This window comes from Sabethes cyaneus, chromosome 1, assembly GCF_943734655.1.
Source record: "Sabethes cyaneus chromosome 1, idSabCyanKW18_F2, whole genome shotgun sequence".
NCBI classification, from domain to species: domain Eukaryota; kingdom Metazoa; phylum Arthropoda; class Insecta; order Diptera; family Culicidae; genus Sabethes; species Sabethes cyaneus.
In genome coordinates this window covers 148,592,408-148,617,478 of record NC_071353.1, presented here as the reverse complement: position 1 = coordinate 148,617,478, position 25,071 = coordinate 148,592,408, and the positions used below count along the sequence as shown (strand labels likewise).

The window sequence follows — 25,071 nt, the reverse complement described above, 5'->3', positions numbered from 1 at the left end:
CACCCCGAACTCTCTGGCAAACCAAATAAATCCTTCTTGGAAAAGCGCAGCAGCAGCAGTGGTTTTTTGGGCAACACAACGGACTGCTTCTTACGTCATTCCGTGCTTCGTTTAAACCGTCAACCGCAACGCAAACCTTCCACTACTAATTAGCGAACCCCGAGTGCGCTAAAAATATTCCACCGACGCTTTAAATACATCACATACGGAATACGGTATCAAGGGAAAAGTTCGGCATCGAATGTACAGTTACAATTATGTTTAGGTGTACTGCTGCTGTGTGTGACAACAACAGTGTGAAGCTCGACCGGCAACCGCGCGGTCGATAAGTAATTTGCATTTCATTTCAGCCATGCTCCATTCATAATGCTAACATAATGTACGTACCTCACGAACGGGGAAAGGCACATTCCAACAAGCCAAACGCCACGTTTTCTCTCGCGCCCGCATTTAAGTGTGCACACTAATCACTATAACTAAACTAGCGAAATTGGTTTGGAATTTTTCTGCTGCTTAAGCAATTGTTAAACTGGAAAAATCTAACCTCCAACTTCCGACGTTCCAATGCTTTTTTTTTTTCACTACAAACTAAAATGTGTCATTAATATTTACAATCAAAGCAAGCGGCGCCGGAGGCGCCTAAGCACTGACAGCGTATTTTGATCATTTTGACGGTTTTGGTTAGTAAAATTGTCTCCTTTTAAACAAGGCACATCTACCTAACGGAAAGCTGAACAACTAGCAAATTTTTCGTTCTGTTCTACTTCTACTGTACAATTTTTAAACTTTGTTTGACTTAATTCAACGAATAAAATCTGTTAACCAGCTTTGCGTTCTACTCCTACGGTCAGTTCTAAATACTATTATACCCTAGATTATTGGTTTATTATTGTTCTTGTTTTTTCCGTGGTTTATTCATTCTGGTGTGTGAGGCATCCATGTTTCGACAGGTAGTTGATGAAAAAAGAATACTTTTCGCTCCAGTTTCGCAGTCCAGCAGCTGCTAATCTCTTCGTACATCAAAACAGTACGTTGTGTACGTAAAGTTCGGGTAATTATGTTACACTTTATACATGCTCTTCTTCTGGCTTCTGCTCAAGGAACCATCACAAACAATGGGTTCCTTTCAGTATTTATGTTTTTTATTCAGTACATTCTGACCAGCGGTTGATGATGATGGTGCTGTTGCTGGTGGGTGGAAGCAGCAGCAGGTTGCTGGGGTGTTGTGCCACTCGCCACAGTGGCACCGGCCCCACCACCACCAACGCCGATCGGGGACAGTCGGTCGCTGTTTTCCTCGATGTACAGATTTCCCGCTCCCTGCCGTTGGATGGTGTGTTTGTCGTCTGTAAAGGCAAAAGAGATAAAAAGAAATATTAATTTTTGCTAACTGGGTTTGAGACCGTAAAATTAACTCAAGAATGCTGATTAAGATAAAGGTAGTTTACTAACACAACCCTTCTATATAGAAGACGGTTTAATTATTATAACAACCTTCTCTTGACCGTATTTAGGCTGTCTCAAAATGACACAGTGCCAACCGTGCCAACAGATAGAATGTTCATGGAATTTTCCCCATCTGCACCTCGCTCACTCAGGTCAGATCGGCATAAAAAGCTGGAAAATTCCTCTTCGCTTCAGTGCGTACCTACATATTTTAAAGAACCAACATGGTTCCGGACAAAATGCGTCCGAAGTGTACTCACCGTTCCACCATAGATGGGACCATTAATTCATACAAATTTACAACATCCTCTCTCCCCTAGGGATTTTAGACGAGAAATACACGTCTATCAATTTTTGATGCCATAAAACTAATGCACAAATAGCTCTTCTCAGCATGCTCTTGCTCTGAGGAGAACGACACTTATATCCAAGTATGCTGTGCATTATGGGCAAACACTAAATATTGGCTGTGTAGTAATTCACGAGCAGAACAGTTGTTTTTCCGGTTTTTTGACTAGGTAGATGGATATAATTCCGATATTCCGACTTGAAATTTTGACGTGATGATCAAGAAATGGTAGTACCTATCGGATTAGTGAAAAAGACATTGAAATTAGGGTCACCACACATTCGAAAAAATTCGAAGCCATAAAGAGCGGTCTCGAGAGACACCGGATTACCATAGTTACCATCACTAAAACTTGATTATTTAGAAATGTGGCACTTTCTAGTGCGTGTATTTTTTTAACCATTCTTTCAATCGAAACGTTTTCTAAACATGAAACCGTATAGCATCGCGAATGTGTTAAAGGTAATTCCCCATACATAAATTTTTCAAATTCTGAGTGTACCGCCTCATCAAATGAATCAAGTTTGCGTCAAAGTGATCGTATTCGGAAGCCTGGCTGGACCATCATGAGCTATAGTGAAGGGCAAAATGCATCTGTTGAGGAAATCGTCTAGAACAAGTGATCACTCGTTTTTCAATGGTACTCGGAGAAGCTATCGTTGCGCGAATTAGCGAAAATCGCCAAGTGTACAAAGTCTGCGGTGTTCAAAATCGTTAAAAAGTTTGGAGAAACTTAAAGGAGCTTAAAACAGTTCACCACTTAACATCAAATGTTAAGCATTCTGTTCGTGATATTGACAAAAAATTGAGCATAAGCGTTGGAACTGTGCAAAATATCAAGAAATGCCACAGCACATCAGAACCTAGAAGAAAGAACGAACACCTGAAAGAATTTCTGCATAGTAAATTTCTTCGAAGAAAAGGATTTGACGAAACGTACGTCAACATTTTCGCGTCACCATTTTTTTTACCACTGTACAAGGGATAAACGTTTCTGATGACGTACAATACATTAGAATAGAAAAGCTTGGAAAGAAGGGCTTGGTATGGCAAGAAATCTGCTAGTGCGAATTGAAAAGTTCTTGGTGTTTCACAACGGGTACGATCAAAGGTGAAGACTACAGGAAGGAGTGCAGCAACTTTGACATTGCTCAGGACTGAAAAAGTTGATTTTGTTCAAAAATTTCAAACCTAACCGAACTACTCAGAACTGCGGTTCACTAATTTTGTGTTATAAACAAAAGGCCCATCAAAAATTATGATAGAAGCTTATTTAGTTGAAAGTTGAAAATGTGGTCTGCAGCAGCGGTGCGAAGAGTTTCAGGGAACGTTGTGCAAAACCTTATGAAGGGCTTCGTCAGAAAAGTTATAGTCTTCTCCAGAAATAACCAATTAATCCTGTATTTTACTTGATTCTATCATAACTTACCTACAAGCATTTTTATATATACAATTTATATTTACAACACAACATATCTCGCGTAACTTTTCAAAAGGACCTATCTAACAAAACACTTTTTTCGAGTAAAGCGCGCGTGAAGGTCGCTGAAATATTATTTAAAAGTGTTTAAAACTGGATCAATTTTTTCCTATTTTGTTCACTGCACAGTCATGGTGCCTAAATGGATTCGGTGTTTTAATAGAGATTTTGCAATTGCATGTGGAATTTTCATTAAACAAGCCCAAAATGTTATATAGGACATTTTTTTAGCCATACTGCATATTGGACAAATTACATAGGTCGTTTTGATTAAGCTGTTGTTGGATTGGTTATTTTGAATATTCTCATTCCATACCGGGTTATGCGATATTCCTATAACACATCAATATCACTATATAGTGTATAAGTGCGATGTTTGAAGTTGTCATCAATTTTCGTGAGATATAAAGAAGGACAACAACATTATATATTTTATAGTGATGCAGTAACTCAATGTCTGCACATTCAACTATAAATCATCTGCGGTAATAGTGGTTTGCAAAACCCCACTAGCGGGGCAAAAGTTCGAAGCTAGAATCCAAGAAATTAGCCCAGCAATAGCTAACAAAACCATATTATCTTCAATCTGCGTTATGTTTCGGTAAGGGATATTCTCAATTTGCACCTTTTCTATTTTGCACTTGTGTATTGCAGCCTCCGTTAGATCGAAACTTTTCAAAACGTTTATTTTTTGTTTCATCAGTGGAAACACATTGTTTTTTTTTCGGCCAACATTTGTAGAGCACACAGTTTTCTGCAGATCTTTCATTTCTAGTATCTGTAATATAGTGCCTGAAGCTGTATATAATTAGCTATACATTTTTGACTCGTCCATGAATCGTACTTTTGCCCCGTCCGTGAATCGAACTTTTACCCCGCTAGGTGCTTGACGGGGTTAGATTAAATTACGGAAGAGCAAAATATATTTTGTAAATTGTTTTCACCGTACTTTCAAAACAGATATGTGAGTGATGTAAAACGCTGCTACAAATTTTCAACAAGTAATATCCTCCTGTTGATATCGTATTTGTCGTATAACAAAAAATTACATCAAAACCGCCCTAAAATAACATTTGCACATAACTCAGCAACTATGCTTCGTAAGCAACCAAAGTTTACGTTAGATTCAAGCTGTCAAAGTAGTCACCCATCCATGCCAATGTAGAAAATTTACTCGGAATCTGCACTGATAAATTACTGAATCGCATTTTTACCCCTCCTTACTCTATATGTATATCATAGTATCTATACATATAAGCGGAAACGGGAAAAAATTGTTACTAACATCCAAGAACACAAGACATTCGTTCAAGTCGCTACATGTAAGCAAAAAATACAAGGTCCTTATCTTCTGACGATAAGTACCTAAGGTTTAACAGATCTTATTCATTTATTGACTGCATAAACAAATTTAATAGATATCGGTTGTTTGCTATTCTCAATGTAGGCAACATTGGTATCCTTTTTTCGGACCTAGATAAGTTGTTACTCTGCAATCGAATGCTGACAGATCAATGTAGTTATACAGATCATGATTTGTACAGTTAATGATACAGCATACGACATAAAAAACAAATAACGTATTCAATCATCAATTTATTTAAACATATTATATTATATTTCATTGCAGCACTCAACTTTCATCGCTGTGTATGTTCATGTCTGAATTAAATCCTCTACTATTCACAACCTTTGGAGGGTGACCGCGGCCAGGAGGTGTCAAGGTCTTTAAAAAAGCTTCGTAGTACCACTTTTGTTTTCCATACGGTAACAGTTTGCGAAGATCTTCTAACTTAGCAGAGGGTAATCTGGTTGGAGCTGTAAAAATTGGCTCTGCTTTTAAATTTTGCAACGGTACGGATTTAGAAGATGGTAATTCTATGTTTTTGGGACTTGCATCGCCCACATTATTCTTGAACATTACAGTTCCCGGTTTATCGGTAGACCACGAAAGTATGCTTGGTGCCTTAAACTTAAACGGTTCGTTATCAGTACTAAATTTTGACAATGTATATCTTTCGTTAAATATCATCCAATTTAGGAATCGGGTTTGCTCCATTTCTTCTACGATAATCCGAGTGGTTCGTTTAATAAAAGCAATTAAAAAGCTCCAATCACGAGATATAACGGAGCGGAACAATCAACACCTGGATGGATCAGGTTTGCCCAAGGTCTTTGACTCAGAAGATTATGATTATTTGAGCTTCGGTTGTATGCTGAAAAGTATACTTAAATTGGTTTACGAGTCATAATACATCAATATTATATTTCACACAATTACCGTTCAACTGGTTTAATGAGGCTGGTTTTTTCTTATTATCTGCAGAATAAACACCAACTAAAGAATCTAAAGGCAACATTTTAAATAAATAACTGGTTTCGGTGCGTTCAAAACAAATGTTTGCAATTAGATGTGCACTTCAACACAAATAACGACCAAGGTACAGATTTGAGTTGATTGATTTGTTATGTTACTTTGGACGTTGTCTTGGTTACCAAAGCAAATGTCCAATTTAACAGTGGAGCAAGAGTAAATCCAAATTTGACATAGGATATTTTGCTTACTTTGATTATCCCGATTTAATGAATAGCAATTTGTATGGAAGTTTTCGTATAATACTTATAGACATGTAATTTATTATAATCATGCATAAACTCGATTTTTTTTACATTTGTTACTTAGGTCCTTTTGAAAAGTTACGCACGATATATTTATATGAATTTGTTCAAAAACAAACATTTCTTGCTAAAAATAAGTGTTCATTTTATAAAATAAACATTGCTTATTTCCGAATTCATGGTTTTCTCCGTCATGAAAATGCTGTGTTGACTCTAGTATCAACGGGGAACAACTTCCAAAACTAAGGCTTGTTCGCGACAAAATCTGGACACCTCAATTTTGGAATAAAACAAATTTGCTAGAAGTTTAATCCATGAAACAATTTTATATCATTTATATGTGTATCGTTAATAATTATCAAACAAATTAACATTACTTATTTGGTCTGCATGACAAATTGGCGAACTTTGGAGTTTACCCTTGCCATGAGGGTCAGTGCAGACTTGTTAGCAACCAATTTAGCTGCGTTTGTCCAAGATTTTCGAAATTTATCCATAGTTGTTGCTTGTTGTTTATGCTGGGACAGCTCTCTCTTCACCAAAGCCCAATACCGTTCGATGGGGCGTTACCCTGGACAGTTAGGTGGATTCGCCTCCTTCGATACAATATGGACTCCATTCCAAAACATCTTTGGCGTAATGACAGGATCAGGCCAAAACAGGCTGTGTAGAAACGGTAACAATTGTTTCTGCAGGCATCCTTTACAGTATATTTCCTTGTTAACCGTTCCCGTAGTGATGTAACTTTTGCTTGCTCGACCACAGCTGCATATGGCCTGCCATACTAACTATTTTTTGGGGAATTTGGCTTTCTTCTTTGTCCTAAAATGCTCTGCAACGCCATTCCGTTTCATGACAGTATAAAAAGACATACCAGGAAGGTGTTTAAAGTCTTCTAGGACATACGTTTCATCGTCCATTATAACGCATGGAAATTTCACTAAATATTCGCGATAAAGCTTACGAGCGCGTGTTTTGGCCGTCGTATTTTGCTTATCATTACGGTTTGGCACAGTCCTCACCTTGAAAGACTTCATGCCTTGTCGTTGCTTAGAAGTGTTTTACGAGCAATGGTACGTACAGAAAGATCTGGTCTCCTCCGTCATATTTGTTATACTTTCGCATCCTTGTGGTGGTTCCTCAGATCCGTTTTTGTTCTACTTCCCTTCTTCCTGGCTGTTGTCAAGCGAGTATCGAACGACACTGTGAACAGTGCTTGGAGGAAATCCAAGCTTTTTTGGCAAGTTTTCTTAACGAAAGATTCGGATTTTCATTGCGACCGCACACAATTGCTTTTCGCACCTGCCCTTCTTTCGACGCCATTTTACGCTGAGTGCTTATAATATAAACAAGTGATATATTTTCAGAAAGAACAGATATACGTCTACCACTCAGCAAAATATTTCATTCATTGTTAATGTATTTCCGAAGTTACAAGTTACTGACGTTTGGCTTGCTGCTTTGCATTAGTTAGTGAAAAGCGGAAAGTAAGAAAATTTGCAAGGCACAGAGAACGTTAACCAATCCATGAACTTTCACCCGCTATTATTATTAACTGGCTAGCCACATGAAATTTGGAAAAACAAATACACTTTAAATCAATTTGTCACACTTAATGGTGCTTTCGACTATTTTCGAAAAGGAATCGGTTTTGTGAAAGATAACGCAGTGCAATTCTTTATTATTTTCTGTTTAACAGAAAGTTGTGCGTTTAATGACAAATATGTTATGTTTTAAGCAAGTTAACGTATGCCCTGACGTACTTTTCCAGCTCCTTTTTCAATATTATTTTCAGTTCAGTTTATTTCCATTATCAGATACATTTTCAGTACTATTTTTCAGTTCCATCTATCATCTTTAAAGTTTTGCCGTCTAACGTTATCATTATATAGGTTAAGTATTTTTGAAATTTCAAATCAAAACATATGTTTGAAAATTGCAAAAATAATTGGGGAACAACTTGTCTCACTGGAAAAAGAGATGCATTACTTGATTGGTTTCTAGTCTGAGCGTCGTTTTATTTTTATTTCATAATTCGATCAGTTGCTTAGTTGTTTTTGGAACACATAATTGCGAAAGCGCATGTAAAAAAAAATTGCCTCAAAAAAAGGAATGTGAATTTATCGAGCGCCGACCAGCTATCAAAATTCGACCATCAGTTTAATGAACCAAGTGTAATGTCAAAATGGAATCCTCAACTTCGTCGATTTTATTGCCGTTAAAACTTTTTTAGTTCAGTAGAAAAATCACTCTCCTCCCTTGTGCACACCACTTAGGGAAACTGATGGCACAGAAACACTCCCCATACCCGACAATTTCAATACAAAAGCTGGACGTTTCCAGCTTTAAGTGCAAAACAGGTCTTGCCTTGTAAACACCCTCCACTGAGATAGAGCAGCACCGATAGTACAGAAACACTTCCCGTAGCCGAAAACCTAATGATTGAGAATTTCAAAATCCGTGGTACATAGTAGTCGAATTCTAAGAAGTCCATTAGCAAGCAAGGAATTGGTAATTGAGAAGGTCTTGGAAATGTAGCCCAGAATAGTTGTCTGGACAGCAGACTCCTACGAAACGGAAGAAACTGCAAATTCTTATGTCAGTTTATGACTCGCTAGAACTCTCCACAAAAGGCAGTGATGTAACAACCTAAAAGTTATTGCTCAAGAGATCTGACAAATAAAAGCAAGTTGAGAGAAACCAGTGTCTGACAAGTTATTTGAACAAGGTTTAATCTGTAGCTAACTCAAGATGTAGCAATCGTACGATGACTATCTCTTCAGTGAAAATCAAAGAACTCCAGTTGCATACTTTCATTGATGCGAATGAGAATGTGCACGCAACGGTCACATTCCTTCGGTATGAAGAAGGAGAGAGGTGTTATTGAGTATACCGTTGAGCAATATCTTATCATTAAGTCGGTCTCTTCCTTAACGCATCTCACCATGCGCTCCCATGTCCCACCCGTATGAGAGGCGCAGTAAATGTTCAGGATATTCTAGCACATCCCTGAGGATGTTCCCGCAAGCTGTACCGATCTGACGAAGCTATTCCTTAGGTTTCTGGCTACTGGTTGCCTTGAAGCTGGTGCCGTTGTCAAGAAAAAACACGATTTGAAGACTTCGTTTCAGCACAAAACGCTGGATCGTCATGATGAATCCTTCTACCGAAACCGTAATCGGACCAAACTAACCAAATGCGACGTAGCGGAAGTGTGTGATAAACGGTGTTAAACGTTCGACTGGCAAGGGAGCCATCTTCGAGGTTCGTGATAAGCCTAGATTACTTTTCCGACGCCCGCTCGAACGTTATCGGTGTAGAAAAGCTGGTGCATTTCGTTCACAACCGTTGTTTTTTTTGAAGCTGTGGCCAAAATTCTGGCCACCTAGACCGCGCAATCTTGCTTGTTATAAGCCCAGCCGGTACATCGGACCTGCTAATGGCAGATATTCCTCTTGCGTGTGTATTTCCCACACTTCCGTTCTTGAACTAAGGTGCGGATTTTTATGGTTCTTTCCAATTGAAGTTGATCTCATCGTAAAACTGCTCCACAAAAGTCATTTTTTGTGGCACTGAAACGATCGACTGCTAGATGTGCTGTTTTTTTTATCGCCAAGCTCGCCCCATCTTGGTGGGCTTTAGGAAGCCGTAGTGTAGGCTCTCATAATTCATAAATCGGTAGGGCGCCGCAGACAATATTAGTAACATCCAGTTTCTACCAAATAAAGTCAATGCACACAAAAATCCTTTACGAGAGAAAATTTTAAAATGCGAGGTAGTCAAATTTGACACAAGTTTCAAATACTTAAAGAATTGATACAGTGTTTCTGCACCGACTAAGGCTGCAAATCAGTCATTTTTGGCTTCATGCTCCACTCTCGGACTCGGACGGACGGACACGGATATGCACCGGCTTATCACCTTTTCGGAAATCTTACGCCAACAACAACGTTCGGACAGTAAAAATCGCGTTTGAGAAAAAAAAAGAAAAATAATCTTTCCACTGAAAACGGCTAGCCTGTGGACCTGGGGAGATGTGATCGGAATGCTGAAACGCGAAACATTTGCTTCATTAGCAATACCTTTGCGAACCGCTCGTTGTGCCATTACTTCGGTGTTGTCAACAACACTTTTGGCACATTCAAGCAGCATTGCCGAATGGGTAATGAGGAATGTGCGACATAAATGGAAGTTGATAACAACAGCAGCAGCACGGACGCGCACGCAGCTCGCGATCGAAGGACATATTTAGAGAGAGAGAGATGGCCCTAAGCAATTGAACACGAAAAAAATCGACATGCAGGACATGTTTTTTGATAATGTTAACCAGAATTATGCTAATTCGAAATTTTACATTCCGAATTCAACGGGCAGTGGTTGGTGAAAATGTATTCCAAACAGACATTTTTGATGTTTGAATTTGTTCTTATGAATATTTTAGTTTTGTGCTTCACGGAATTCCAATACTTGGTAGTTGGCAAATTCATATTGATTGACACAAAATTACAGACTCCTTTGTGCGATCCAAGCCGCAAATCCTCATCAAAAAGACATAAATCGTCGGCTGACCACCCGTTTAGTATTCACCGCAGCTTCGTACTGTTTTCAACTGAATAAGTTCAGAAACACACACACCGACCGACAGTTTGTAATGGCTTCCCTTCGAAGCATCTTCGACCCCAACGCGTCTGTCCCGATCCCGATGTAATTCGCATGGTTACTAACCGCAAACATTGTGGTTTGGATTGCGAGGACAGCTCTCACAGCCTTTAGCTGTGGCCGAGCTTTGCATATTAATTAATTTTCCCCCTGTTCCAACGTCGTTCGACGTTCGACGTTAAGGCAACGACATGCACATCTGGCCAAGACCTCATTCGCTTCGCGATGCGTCGCGCAGCGACGACGACGACGACGACGAACTGTCAAATATGCAATCAACAAACTTACCTAGCAACTGATCCAAGTAGACGCAGCGCACCTCAATCGGATGGTGGTGATGATGGTGGTGCTGGTGATGACCTCCGCCGAGGAGCCCGGCGGCTCCTACTCCGCTGCGAAATCGACGCTGATCAGCACTGATGCTGTGGCTACCGACGCCACCGCCGACGCCGCCGCCGCCACCGATTACGTCGTCCAGGAAGATCGAACCGTTCTCGAGCTGCTGCATGCTCGACAGGTGATTCATCAGCTGGGTGGATAACGCTTCCATATCTGCGGATGAAACGGAAAATGTATCAGTCCTTTTTATGTAATCTGATATCCGATTGAATATATCAGGAAAACGGTAAAAAAGCACGTGCCAACTCGGGGCACTTATTGTTCGATTTCCCGCCGCCGTGAACAAAGCAGCCGCCTATAGGCGGCGGCATTTAGGATAGACGAAAAAGCAGTAAATGTGAATGAAAATAAAGACTTCCTAGAAAGAGAAAAAAAAACGAGTGGACGGACGGAAATTGAACTTCCGTGCTAGGTCTTTTCCGCTTAATAAAATCAACTCTCTCAAAAAAGAATTTCGGGTGCTCTCGGAAGTGATTTTTTTTCACAAACCAATCAGCAATTGGTGTAGGTAATAAAGCTGTAAATGAACACTCGTTTTTTCTGCGTAGAGCGACAGCAAACTTCCGCCGCGGCGCAGCCGGCAGCGGAAGAAAATTGATACATTTTCATTTTCTCAAGACTCAATGAGAACAGCTCGTGGCGGGAAGTTCTTTTCGCCGCGGCCGCTGCCGCCGCCATGTGTTTGTTATTCTTCGGCGAGAACAAGCGGCAGGCCAGCAGGCTAATTTATGACCCCAATCCCAATAGCGGCAGCAGCAGCCAGCAGCTTGTCTTGTCGAATGATTTAGCCGCGTTATTTTTTTCCAGCTCTCAGGGAAGTACTAGGAAGAAATTAATGCGCTCGATCAAACGGAACCAAAACCCCATGGATGGAAAGTGCGGAATATTTTTGGACCGGCCCGTGGATGAGATCATCGTTCCCGTCATTCTCAGGCAGTTAGCCGTCATTGTTGACGGAAAAGGTATCGAATCGATCTCGTGTGCCTTTACGTACGACCGATCAGCGGAACTTTTCAAGGTCCGAATTTGCTACATTGTTGACGGTGTAAACATTGGTTTTGCAAATTTATGATGCACTCTAATATCAGCATAATGGAAATTATTACTTTACGTTACTCAGTTTCTATTCAATCGTGTGTTTTTCCATTTCGAACGTTTCCAAAGTGAATTTACGAGAAGAGTAATTCTTGGGACATCAGAGAGAAACCCATCGTAAGATATTAACGGGTTTCCTATTATAATTAACATGAAGAAAATATTGAAAGAATGTTTCCACACAACGGGAGAAGCCAGACAAAAGTAAACAAACTTAATTGGCATGGCACTCTAACTAAATGACGTTGACTGCTACTTAATGCTGCTGTGCTGCATCACGGCGAACGACAGCATCTTTGTAGAAAAAATAATAATAAAGAAAAACAAAGCTCGCGACAGAACGCTTCGTAACCTTCGTAATTGAACACGCCGCGACGCTTCCATCCAATCTATATCTACATAGTAGGCGGCTTTGTTCACCTGGTTGCTGACAACCAACTTGGTGAGGTGATGGAAACTAAACAACATGAAAACTTCTTTTATCTATTTGTCACGTCGTCGGAGTGTATAGAGACCTTTTTAACTGGAGTTGTGGTAAGATAATAATCGTAGCACTATTTTCGAACAATCGTCTGATTGGACAAGAAACACCATTTGCTTAAATCTTTAATCATTCAATGGCTAAGGGCATTATTGGTTTTCAATTCTTCTGGTTTTCTGTTTTTCTTCATTGATTGACGTCCCATCAACCGAATCAGGCTAAGGCTCGTTCTTTTTGCTTCAATTTTGCTCCTTTGACTTTGCCGTTTCATCTCACAACGCATGAGCTTATGATAATCTACAATTTTGATAAAGTAAACACAGTTTTGACGTAGGACTACGTCTTACGGCAAGTTTTGAGACAGGGTGTCATTCCAAAAAATCGAAAAATGCGGGCGTCACGAAAAATGAAAGGTTTTGAGCGCTAATAGCTCAGCGGTTTTCCAATCGATTTTCAATATTCTTACACCAATCGATTGGAAAATCTTCTAAGAATTGAACCAAATAAAGAAAAGTGCGGATTCCTGATGTTGAACTATTGAAAAATTGAAAATAATGAACCTATGTTTTACCAGAATTCTCGCTTCGTGATTGGTTGTTGGAAATGACGTCATCAAAGTAGAAACGCGTTTTCACGCTTCGGCTTATAATTCAGTCAATTTTCAATAGTTTTCCAAGATATTTACACCAATTGATCGGGAAATCAATTGAAAATATAGAAAACTATTGATTTTGTTTTTGAAATTGAATTTGAAAAATTTTTGTTTTTGAATTGATTTTGAAAATTTGAATTATTTTCATATTTTTGCCTTCCCTCGTCAGTGCTTCCCTAGCACGGATGACAGAAATATATACGATATAAGCTATGGGTTAAGCTTCCTTATGATTGTACATTTAATTTACGCCCTATAGAATCCGATCGAAAATTGTTGAGCTTCAGCTGTTGCTGCTTGCCACGGATAAGGCAACGAAGACATGCAAATTCACCAAGCGAGGTGTTGGAGCTGGAGCACTCGTTTCGCTGCCGTGAAGGAATATCTGGCTGCTGAAGTTCTGGAATTGGGAGGACATATGCTGCTCGCGACAACGAAACGATCAGAATTATCGTCACTTGCAGCTGGTCATCCGCAACAACGAAGAGTTGAACAAATTGATGTCCCGTGTCACCACTGCTATGAGAAGTGTCTTTCCGAACATCCAAACTCTTTTGTTGCTGCCCAAGAAGACGGAAAAGAAGCCTTAAATTTCCTGCATATCACGTCGAAAAACCGTTCTTTTAAGAACGAAACATATGTTCATGAAGATTTGAGGAATTTTCACTCACTGATTTTAATTATATTTAACTTAGATTGATCTGATTGTTCGCTTCTTATCAAATAATTTTAACCGATCATCTCTCGCGCTTCTGTTCGCTTGTTACTGCTGGACGCTGGTTGCAGCCAACAAATATACTAGCTCCAAGTAAATGTGTTCGGTCAAGCGTCAAAATAAATGAAATTGGATTTAATCAAATGAAAGAGCTTTAGTAACATCTTTTGCATCTTAGCAACACAAATTTATCCATCACCAATGCTACAGTAATATACGTAGCGTAATTTTTCTTTGGCAACTTTGCTCTTTTGTTCAGACTGAAATTGAAATGCTCTATTTTTTATTTAACGTAGATGATAGAATGAAGGACCATGAAAAATGGGTGTGGTCGTTTCTTGTCGCTTGCTCTGGTACATAACACGTGGTAAGCCGGCAAACAGCATTATTCAAACGCTAGCTGAGCTAGTGCCAACATCGATTGCCGGGGCAAACGGGAGTCACGTTCGACTCGTGCTCGTGCACGTGTTCATCGGCGGCTGACCGTGTGACCGTGTGTTGGAGCTGAAGCACCATTTCGCTGCCGTGATGGAATATCTGGCGACAGGAGTTCTGGAATTGGGAGGACATATGCTGCTCGCGACAACAAAACGACCAGAAGCATGAAGCATCCCACGTCACTTGCAGCTGGCCACTTGGAGTGGTATTTCTCGTGATTCAGGACCATACACGAACGGTTTCGTTGATCTCATAGCTGCTGAGGCTTTCCGGTTGGTCCGTTGCAACAAGCCGTGCCTGGTTAGCGGTTATCGGTACTCCAATTTACCGAACAGAGAATTACGTTAAATGCGTTAGTGCAAGTTTATTGCAAGCAGGAGTTATGATAATCAAAAAATCGGTTCTTTTAAGGGCCACACAACGATTGAAGAGTTTATTATATTTTCTTGCCCAGTTAATACCACAATTAACACAGTCAACGAGGGAAAAGTTGAATTTTTCGCCATTGCGGACGACCAACCAATGACGGTAATAAGTTTTCTGGCCACAGGCGATATTTTTTGCTACGTCTGCATGGTTGTAAATGCTTTATCCGTGTCCTTTTGTAAGCCGCGGAAATTTGCGCAAAATTTTCAACTTTTTGAAAACTCGCGCGTACCGTCTACCGATTACCAGAGGAAAAGCACTATTCAACGTAGAAACATATCATACAAATTTATTTACTGTTTGGTTTAGTTACTAACTTGGTTTCGTTTTAATAAAATAGATTCAATCAATTCATGGTGTTGGGTTATGTCGACCAACTCTGAATAGCGACACGTGTTTTTATTGTGTGAAGCTTTAAGCTAAAAATGTATTTCTTTTAAGTAAATTGTATAAGAGAGCAATTCAATCTAACGTTACAAATTTGGTGTACACTTTCTGGAAGTGGTGTGGCCTGATCCCCACTTTCCACAGCATCAAACTTTCATCTATTAGTATTAAGTTTAACTAAGTTCACTTTTTATCGATCAGTACTTACATATTTTTAGTACACTTTTGTTTAGAGTAAGTTCTAACTGCATGTAAACTTGTCTTAGTATTTAGATTTAAGAATAAGATAACAACTTTGCATGAATAGAATAACAAATTTAGCGAAATAATTAGAAATAAGAATTTTAACTGTGAATCGATGCGTGTACCGAACAACTATGTGTCTTCTCGCCTTCTCCGTTTTGACGTTCCAACTGTATCTGACGTTCGTCAGTTTCGATGTCACTCTTCGCTGACAGCCGACGGTATGCTGCCGTTAGGAGCGTTACCGCACCAAAGGGTCCCGTCGTGACACATGGATATAACTCCAAAATCGGTTGAGGATTGAATGTATATAATGTTTCTACTTTGATGACCGTTACGGATGTAGTTTGTATACATGAAGAATCGTATTATTATATACATGGATACATCCTACTATCGCTACAAAGAGACTTACGTGGTCCTACGTCACCTATGCGGTCGTGTCTTGTGCACAACCCCTCTGATTTTTCCACGCGAATGAATGCGTAGAAGACTTTCCGAACGTGCAAAAATCAAACAAGCTGTTAAAATCAACAAGCAAATCGCTGATCTTCTTCTTCAGTAGCATAGAGCCGGGGTGGCCCGTGCTGTTTCAAGCACTCGTCTCCACTCGTGTCCGGCCCACTGTAGCCTGCTAACTTTCGCTAGATGTACGATGGGTATCTCCCCAAGTAGTGTCTGTAGCTCGTGATTCATACGCCTCCGCCACTCTCCGCTTTCAGTTTGTACTCCGCCAAATATCGTCCGCAACACTTTCCGCTCGAACACGGCAAGGGCGCGTATGTCCTCCGTGAGCAGCGTCATGACTTCAAGCCCATAAAGACTGCCGGTCTAATAAGGGTTTTGTACATTGTTAGCTTCGTGCGGCGGCGTACGCTTCCTGATCGTAGCGTTTTACGAAGGGCAAAGTAGGCCCGATTTCCCGCTTGGATGCGCCGCTGGATCTCCTTACTAGTGTTGTTCTCCGTGGTCACCAGCGATCCCAAATACACGAACTCCTCTACCACTTCTAGTTCGTCACCGTCAACGGTTACCGTCCGTGGGAGGCGCGCATTTGTTTCCTTTGAGCCTCTTCCTTTCGTGTATTTGGTCTTCGAAGCATTTATTTTTAGGCAAATCTTCCTAGACTCCGCTTTCAGTCTGGCGTAGATTGCCTCTGCCGACGCAAAGTTCCTGGCTGTGATACCAAAGTCATCTGCAAAGCCTAGGAGTTGGCTACCGTTGTCGGATCCTCCCCACAAGAACGATGTTGGACAGCACGCAGGCTAAGCCGTCTCAGTCACTGTCTCAACCCACGCCGTGTCTCAAAGGGACTCGAGTGTCCCCGAGAGGCGCACGAAACACATCACTCGATCGAATGTAGCTTTGATCAGTCGCGCCAGTTTATCCGGAATAACCGTGTTCGTGCATTATCCGCCATAGTTGGTGTCGATCGACTGTATCGTATGCTGCTTTAAAATCAATAAAGATATGGTGCGTAGGCACTCCCGTTGTAGTCCCGACTTTTCTGCAAGATCCGTCGGATGGTGGCACGAACTCCCATGACCCCGGTCTGATGATTCCCTACGAAACCGTGTGCTATAGGTACCAGCCGGTGTAACAGGTTCTGGAAGAGTACCTTGTAAGCGGCGTTTACCAGCGTTATGCCACGATAGTTGTAGCAGTCCAGCCGATCACCCTTTTTATAGATTGGACGAACCACTTCTATTCATTCCTCCGGAGAGAAACCTCCGCCCAAATCTTGGAAATTACCCACAAGTGTAGTTGTGAGTTTTAAGGCAGCGTACAATTCATTCAAACGAAACGAGCTGTGAGAGAAAATGCTAGGGCATGATTTTCCGACGAAACTAATTATGCTGATTCGTGCGACGCTGGCTGGATGGATGAATGGATCGATGCGTCAGAATAGCAGCCAATTTCGTGATATTGGATAGACTGAAGCAGGTTTTTAGGTCTTATAAACGGGACTTACACCCTGCCAAAACGAAGTACATGGTTGCTGGCAGGGATCGTGGGAGTCCAAACGGCGTTGGTGCCAAGGTGGAGCTGGATGGGAAACGATATGAAGTAGTTGAGGAACAACAGAACACTAATCCTCCACTCCGGTGGCGCTGTACGGACACGAATCATGGACACTAAAGAAAGCTGACCGACGTCTGCTAGGAGTTATTGGGCGTAAAATTCTGCATCAATACGGTGTGTGACGCTGACGCATGAACCACGAGCTGTACCAAGTATACAAATAAGCGGATATAGGGTAGGTAGTACAATGTGCCAGGCTGCGGTGGGCTGGGCACGTGGCCAGGATGCCCGACGTAAGAGTTGTCAAAACTATTTTCAGCAGGGAACCAGGAATGTGGTTCTCCAGGATGTGCACTGTCGAGGACGATGCACGCTGGTCAGCTGGTTAACGGAAGCCCAGCACGGACAGTACTGCAGGACCATAATTTGTTCGGCGCAGGATCGATGACGGACGGTCGCCAATAAAGTAAAGTAAGTATAAGTAACGGACAGGAAGAGAATAAAAACGGAGAAACGGCAAACAAACGGATAAAACGGAAGGTAAAAGGGGTAAAGTAAACAGAATGTAACAGAAAAGGAGGAAAAGCAGGACATAAGAGGAAATATGGAACAGATGAAAGCTAAGAAAGGGCTAGAAAGGAAGTTAAAAAGGAAAAAAAGACGAAAATCGGGAGTAAAAAACGGAACGGAACTGAACAGAAATGACAAAAAAGGAGGCAAAAAGAAGGAACGAGCAAAAACAAGCCCCGAAAACGAGAAAAAATGGAAGAAAAGATACGAAAAATGGAGCAATAAAGAGATAAAGGAAAAGAAAATGGCGAAAAACGGAACAGGAAAAGCAAAACGGAACAAACAAAACAAACAAACGGGGAGCAGGTAGAAAGAAAGCAAAAATAAGAGAAAAAAGAAGGAAAAAAGAGGCAAATAGAGAGAAGGCGGAAAAAGAACAAGAAACGCAACAGAAAAGGTGGAAAAACGGGAAAGACAGAACAGATAGCAGGAGAAATCAAAAGAGAAAAGAACAATAGCGAGGGAGCAAAAAAATGATAGCGGAAACCGGAATACGGGCGGAATTTAACGAGATATAAAACGAGAAACAGGGGACAGAAAAAGAAAAAAAGAAAAACATAAAAAATGGACCAAAGAAAAAGGTAAAACGGGACAGAAAAATGGCAGATAGAAAAGAAAAATCGGAGAGCATAGGGAAAAAAGGGAGTCAACCATAGAACAAAAAGGATGAGCCATCAGAAAGAGGGAAAATGGAACATATAAAGACAAAAACCGAGAAGAGAAAGAGATGAAAACATTCGGAAAGAGATGAAAACTGGAAACGAGTAAGGAAAAAGGGAAGAAAAAACGAAAAAAAAATACAAAAATGAGTGACCAACAAGAGAAATAGGACTGAAAACAAAGAAAAGGAATTGATGAAAAACCGAACAATGAAACAGGAAACACGAGACGAAAAAAAGAACGATAGAAAAAGTAAAAAACGGAAGGAAATAGAACAAAAGTGAGAGCGATAACTAGGATTGTGGTACAGTAAAAGAGAAAAATCGGAACAAAAAATGTAAAAACGGGACTGGAAAAGAGAAAAAAAACGTACAAGAGAATAAGAGAATAAAATTTCCATCCAAATTTTACGTAAAACTTCGTGTTTATGAAGCAAAACTTCAAACTAGTCCAAATTCAAGTCTAATATAATAACCAACGTCAAGCTAGTGAGGAAAAGCTTGCGTTTATGGGTTTATTATTATCGATTCGATCGATCGATCGAATTTAAAAAAAAATTATGAAAATACTTGGCTATAGATAATAAACAATATAGGTCCTAAATCTCTTCCAAACAGTACACTAAAGCACATTCATTTCATTCACATTTCACTCGCACCGCAATTACCGATCCGAGCAGACGACGTGCTGGCTAGCCATAAAAATCGCTACTTTTCCCTAAACAAACCCCACTTCATCCGTCCCTCGATCCCTCACCGGCAGGCAGTAACTTCCGGTTGCGCGGCGATCAGTGTGCGATCATCAATTGCGTTCCGATAAAGTACGGTACAGTACGTAGTACATATAACGAAATTTGCACTGCTGCGCAGTTGTTGCACCTTTTTTAATGACTTTTTGCTAAAAGAAAATTAGTTTACATGTTCCGCTCGTTACTTTTCGGCTGACCGGCCAACCAAAAAAGCCAGTGTGTTTTAACTACTCTGCTCAGAATTAAACCATATAAAACTGGGGTAAAACCCCGCTGCCCGTTCCGAAATGTAGCGCCTGCCCGCTGGCGGGTGGTTCCGTTCTGGCATTCGTAAACATTTTTTGCCAACATCCGTTGCGGTCGATCGGCGGAGCACGTTTATAATGTGTGTGTTGTCGGGTACAGAGCAAAGGGTCTCCAAATTGGCCGACATTTTAGATTCTAGGGTCGGCGCAGCCGACAGGCGGGCAGATTCCGGTGTCCGTTTTCGAAACTCTACCATAAATTAGTGATGCACGATCGTTCGGTTCAACAACAGCAGGATACCCAGGCCCAGTCGAACGCGAACAAGTGTTTCGACGGCGCCAAATAAAACAGAAACAAAAAAAAACTTTTCCACTTACCCGCGTCGAAGTGCTTCTCGATTCGCCTCCACTGGCGCGTCTGGTTCAGCGCGATAATGGCGGCGGCAAAGAAGAACAGCAGACATCCGATGATCGCCAGCAGCAGCGAGGCCGCCTGCCAGTCCCACATAATTTCCTCGGTGTTTTCCTTCTTGCGACTGCTCACCTGGTGCTGTGCCGTCTGGCCGTTGCCGGCATGCGATTGGCCGTGCAGTAAATGATCTGGCCGGCGGTGCCGGCGGTCCTAATGGCAGGAGCGAAAAAAATTGTTGTTTAAAAAAATAACGATACTAGACTAGAACAGATTGAAACCAACCTCGTTCCAGTGGCGCTGTTCGTGGTGGTTGTTGTTGTTGTTGTTTTCGGCGCGAGCCAACTGACCAAGATCCATGTCAAGATCTTTCATAGTCCCGCAAACCGTGTCCATGTATTCCTGGCAGGGTCGCAGCACCAGCTGCTGTTCGCCGCACACCGTGCACGGCACACATTCTGCCTGGGCCGGATCCCACCACCGTTCGGCGTCGCAAATTGCGTCCGCCATCGACAGTACCGTCATCAGCGTTACCAGCCCCGCCAGCCATCGTAACCGTAACCGGTAGCAGCAGGAACCCACCACCGTCAGGGAGGAGGAGGAGCAGGAGGAACCAGTGTGACGGCTGCTGCAGCAAGTGTCATTCGAAATCCTACTGCCGCTGCTTTTTCGGTGCATGATTGATGATGATTGGACGGCGATAGAAGGTTTGGCAAAATTTGACTTGATTTGGTGTTCCCGTTTTTCCGCAGTGCTGGTGGGCAGCTTCATCGTTGCACCATCGATCCAAGGTGGCATGTTCTGAAAAACCAAAAGGAAAAAAAAATCGAAAAAGATAGGTTAGAATTACCGCGGGTCGGAATTGGTGGAAAGTTCAAAATAATGATCTGCTTGATTGACGCTCGTGCAACCGGCGGTTGCACGACACAAACCGGAAGAACACTCCATACAGCAGCCAGAGAGGCATCGATCGAGCGGTCGGTGGTGTTGAATATTAAGTTTTCTATCTGTCCTTCCCCTCGTGTTCCCGTCGGAGTTGATAGTTTCGGCATAAGTTACTGGTTACTGGGACCGGGGAGGAACGTACAGTGCACAGTGACGACAACCACCGATTAAAAAACGGTTACGTAAAACCGGCCAGGCACCGTCGAGAAGCACCGACGAGCCGAGCACTTCCTCGAAATGCAGATGTGACAGCCATCAGCGCACGCACGCACGCTCACTCGCTTGCTTTGACAATCGAAGCATGCCGTTCGTTCCATATCCAGCCAGCCAGCAGAGTGGGAAGTTACTTCCTGTTGTTTTTTTTTTTCTATCTTCAACTTCTTTCGAGCGCGCGAGTGTCATTCGACTTTGGAGTCTCTCCTCTTGGGTGGTGGCCATCGCGCACAGCACCCAAGCTTGTCTTTATTAATTGTCAATATTTTATGATTATGAATGCCCATTAGTCTAACCCGTACCGTGGTCACGCAGTGTCCATTCGATTGTTTTTGTCCAGAAAATGGTGTGGAGTGAAAGTGTAAAAAAACAGAAAAAAATGGCTATTAATTTACGGGGGGTGACACAATGGTCGATTAGTTTGTTCCCAAATTCTAATTTTTGCCTATTTTGATTTCCGATTTTCGAATTGTTGTTTACACGGCTCGTTTGACCTCAATCGTACATTCAACGCCTGATGGCTGGCACTAGCGTGCCGAGAGCTTGACAGAAGATAGGGCACCAAACTTTTGCAATCCGCAGTACTGTAGACACGCTTTTGCTGATTGTATTTCATTCCATATTGTGTGTCATTCCATAATTTAGATTCTAGGTACCGTCACGAAAATATGAAACATTTTGAACGTCCCTGCTACTTACAGGGCTGTAAACAGAGAGTTTGGAAGAAATAATTCCGCTGGGTTTTTCGATCAAATGTTTCTTGTTGCTTTGTTGAACGGCAGAAGGAAAAGTTAGTTCGTTTATGTGCTCTAAAAACTCTCAATTTTCTTATAGGTTATAGAATGTATCAAAACAGAGCTTGCATTAAATCTACCAAACTTAGTAATAATTGGAAAACCACAAGTCTTGGGCGTCTTGAACCACGGAAATCTACTTAAATATTTGAGTGGACCTTTAAGTGGAATTAATAGATTGTTGTTGATATATCGAATTGTAGCATACACTTCGACCTGATCATCGTCAAATTTAATGAGTAATTCTCGCTGAAACGGGGCTACTACCGACACGAGGTCTTCAAATATTGAAACTTTTGCGCTTAACTGGTTGAAAATGGTTAAAAAATAAGAGTTACACTTTTCATAGCTCGAAATAGTGGACCCCTCGTTCGCCAAGGGGCCTAACAGTTTCGAAAAAAGTTGAATTTTGTGCAAACCTTGAGATTTATATCATGTGATATTTCATAAATTTACCATGAAACAACTAACAAATGATCCGGTTCTGTAAAGAAGAAGAACAGGGCTTTCAAATGAAGTAAAAATTTTTTTTTGGTGGCCATCTTGGATTTTATCAAAAAATGGCCGTTTTCACCATGAGCCCCCCAACCGATTTTCATGTTAAGAACACCATTGGAAATCTGAGAAAAATGCTATAAAATTGATAAAATCGAATATGGCGACCAAATCCAAGATGGCCGCCAATTTTTTTTTTACTCCATTTGAAAGCCCTGTTCTTTTTCTTTACAGAACCGACCTATTTGTTAGTTGTTTCAAACTGTTAGGCCCCTTGGCAAACGAGGGGTCCACTATTTCGAGGTATCAAAAGTGTAATTCTTATTTTTTAACCATTTTCAACCAAATAAGCGCAAAAGTTCCAATATTTTAAAACCGCGTGACCGTTTCAGCGAGAATCACTCAATGTCTTAATACGAATTCTTTAGAAAGCTCCGTAGAATCAATATTAAAGAGAGGGACTGTACCATTCGAGAGGTATACCATTCGTAGTCCTACGCCAAGCCTAGGTTAGTGTCCTGAGATGCAGACCCTTCTACTTTTTTTTATTACAACCTATTTATCTCAATTTTAACTCCTCTTCATTTTGTGTAAGTTGCTTCTATTGAATTTACCGGTGGATCAAGAGCTAGACCGTCTCTTGCTGCTCTCCAGAAAAAGAAGCAAAAAAAGAAAAATTGGACAGGAGAAAAAAGCGGAAAAGAGCACGATGGAAAACGTGATTAAAATTGCACAAATGGGACCGAAAAAGAGGAAAAACGGGACATAAAAAGTGAAAAAAGAAGGGAAAAGAAGAAAACCGGAGAGAAAAACAGCGAAAATGTGGCAAAAAACGAGGACACTTTACAGCAAAAGATGATGAAGAACGGAAGAGAAGAGAAAACATGGAAAAAGCATAAAGAAAGCGACGAACGAGAAAGAAAATGAGAGTAAACCGGACTTGAAAGGAAAAAAGGGACTTAAAGCAGAAAATGCGGGATAGAAAAGGAGGAAAATCAAATACGGGAGCATCAAAATGGAGGAACGAGAACTGAAAAAGAGACAGAGAAAGAAAAATGCAGAGAAAAAATGAAAAACAAAACGTGATAGAAAAGGATTATACGCAACACATAATAAGAGGGAGAACCGAACAGACGAAAACGGAAAATGGCATAGAAAAGGAATTAAAAAGTGAGAAAAGACGAAAACCGGGATCGAAAAAATCGAAACGGAACACGAAATGACGAAAAAATAAACAAAAAAAACCTCAGGAAAAGAAAAAGTGGCCTAAAAACGTGGTAAAACGAAAGGAGAAAAAAAGGAAAAACGGAGCAGAGGAAAATTAGGACACACGAAAAAGGTCAAGAAACGGGACAAACGGAGCGAACAGGAATAAAGTGAGAGGAAAGAGCGAAAATCAAAAGTCGAGAAAACGACTACTAAAGGGAAAGGGAAATAGCGAAAGAAAAACAAGAAACAGGAAACTAGGAAAAAACGGTAAATGGGATATAAAAAGAGAAAATTTCTGTCCCAGAAATGTAAATGAAATGAAAAAATGTAAAACGGAAGAATAGACAAGAAAAATGCCCTAGAGAATGGGAAAGACTAGTGGTAAAAACAGAATCCACATGGTAGAAAAAAAAAAAGAAAAAAGGAGGCATCACAAAGAGGCAAAACGGAACAGACATGAAGAACGACGCGAATGAAAAAGACGAAAATTGGAAACGAAAAAAGGTAAAAAAAAAAACAAAACGTTTGAATACGGGAAAGAAAGAAAAACAGGACTAAAAAGAAGAAAAAATGGGACAGAAAATGAAGAAACCCGAAACAATACAATAGAAAACACGGGATAGAAAAAAAGAAAATGAATGAAAAAGAGGATACATTGAGGGGAAGTGAGAAAAACCTAAGAACATGGCACAGAAAAGGAGGAGAAAAAATATAACAGAAAAAAAGTAAAACTTCCAGTCAAATATTACTGCGATTTTAAATTTAATTTCCAGTTCAATTGAAGGAAAGCTTCAAGCCCAAAGAAGTCCAACTTGAACACCAATTTCTAGTCCGTTTCCAAGTCTAATTTCCAGTCCAACAAAAAACTGCATAAAATAGGAGAGATTACAAGTGTAGGAAAATGGAGAAACGAGAACAGAAAAAGAGCTCTTTTCTGTTCCTGAAAGAAAGGCAGAGAAAAACAGAAAGTGATAGAATAGGGTGAAAAACAGCATAAAATAAGAGGAAGAACCGAAAAGAGACGAAAACTAAATTGCATAGAAAAGGAGTTGAAAAAAGTGAGAAAAGACGAAAACCGGAACCGAAAACGTCAAAACCGAACAGAAAGTGACGAAAAAAATCAGAGGGGTTGTGTACAAGACACGACCGCATATATAGGTGACGCAGGACTACGTAAGTATCTTTGTAGTGATAGTAGCATGTATTCATACTTGTAATCATTCGATTCTTCATGTATACATGCTATATGCAACATATATACATGCTACATGCGTTGTATGTAACATTTATCAAAGTAGTGACACTGCATACGTTCAATTCTCAAAATATCGTGCATTTGAAAACAATTTAACAAAATCAAGAACACAAACTA

The 25,071-nt window shown here is 40.8% G+C and overlaps 1 protein-coding gene across 1 annotated transcript in view; it reads right to left on the bottom strand.

The window, feature by feature from the left end:
* Positions 1-1,146: 1,146 nt before the first annotated feature.
* LOC128746425 (tumor necrosis factor receptor superfamily member wengen) overlaps positions 1,147-25,071 on the bottom strand; it is a 37,755-nt gene continuing 13,830 nt past the window's right edge. The window contains exons 2-5 of the mRNA XM_053843473.1: positions 20,329-20,844; positions 20,013-20,256; positions 10,842-11,105; positions 1,147-1,346 (exon numbers count right to left, since the gene is read on the bottom strand). Of these exons, the coding sequence (XP_053699448.1) occupies positions 1,147-1,346; positions 10,842-11,105; positions 20,013-20,256; positions 20,329-20,844 (1,224 nt within the window). The remainder of the gene's footprint in view (positions 1,347-10,841; positions 11,106-20,012; positions 20,257-20,328; positions 20,845-25,071) is intronic.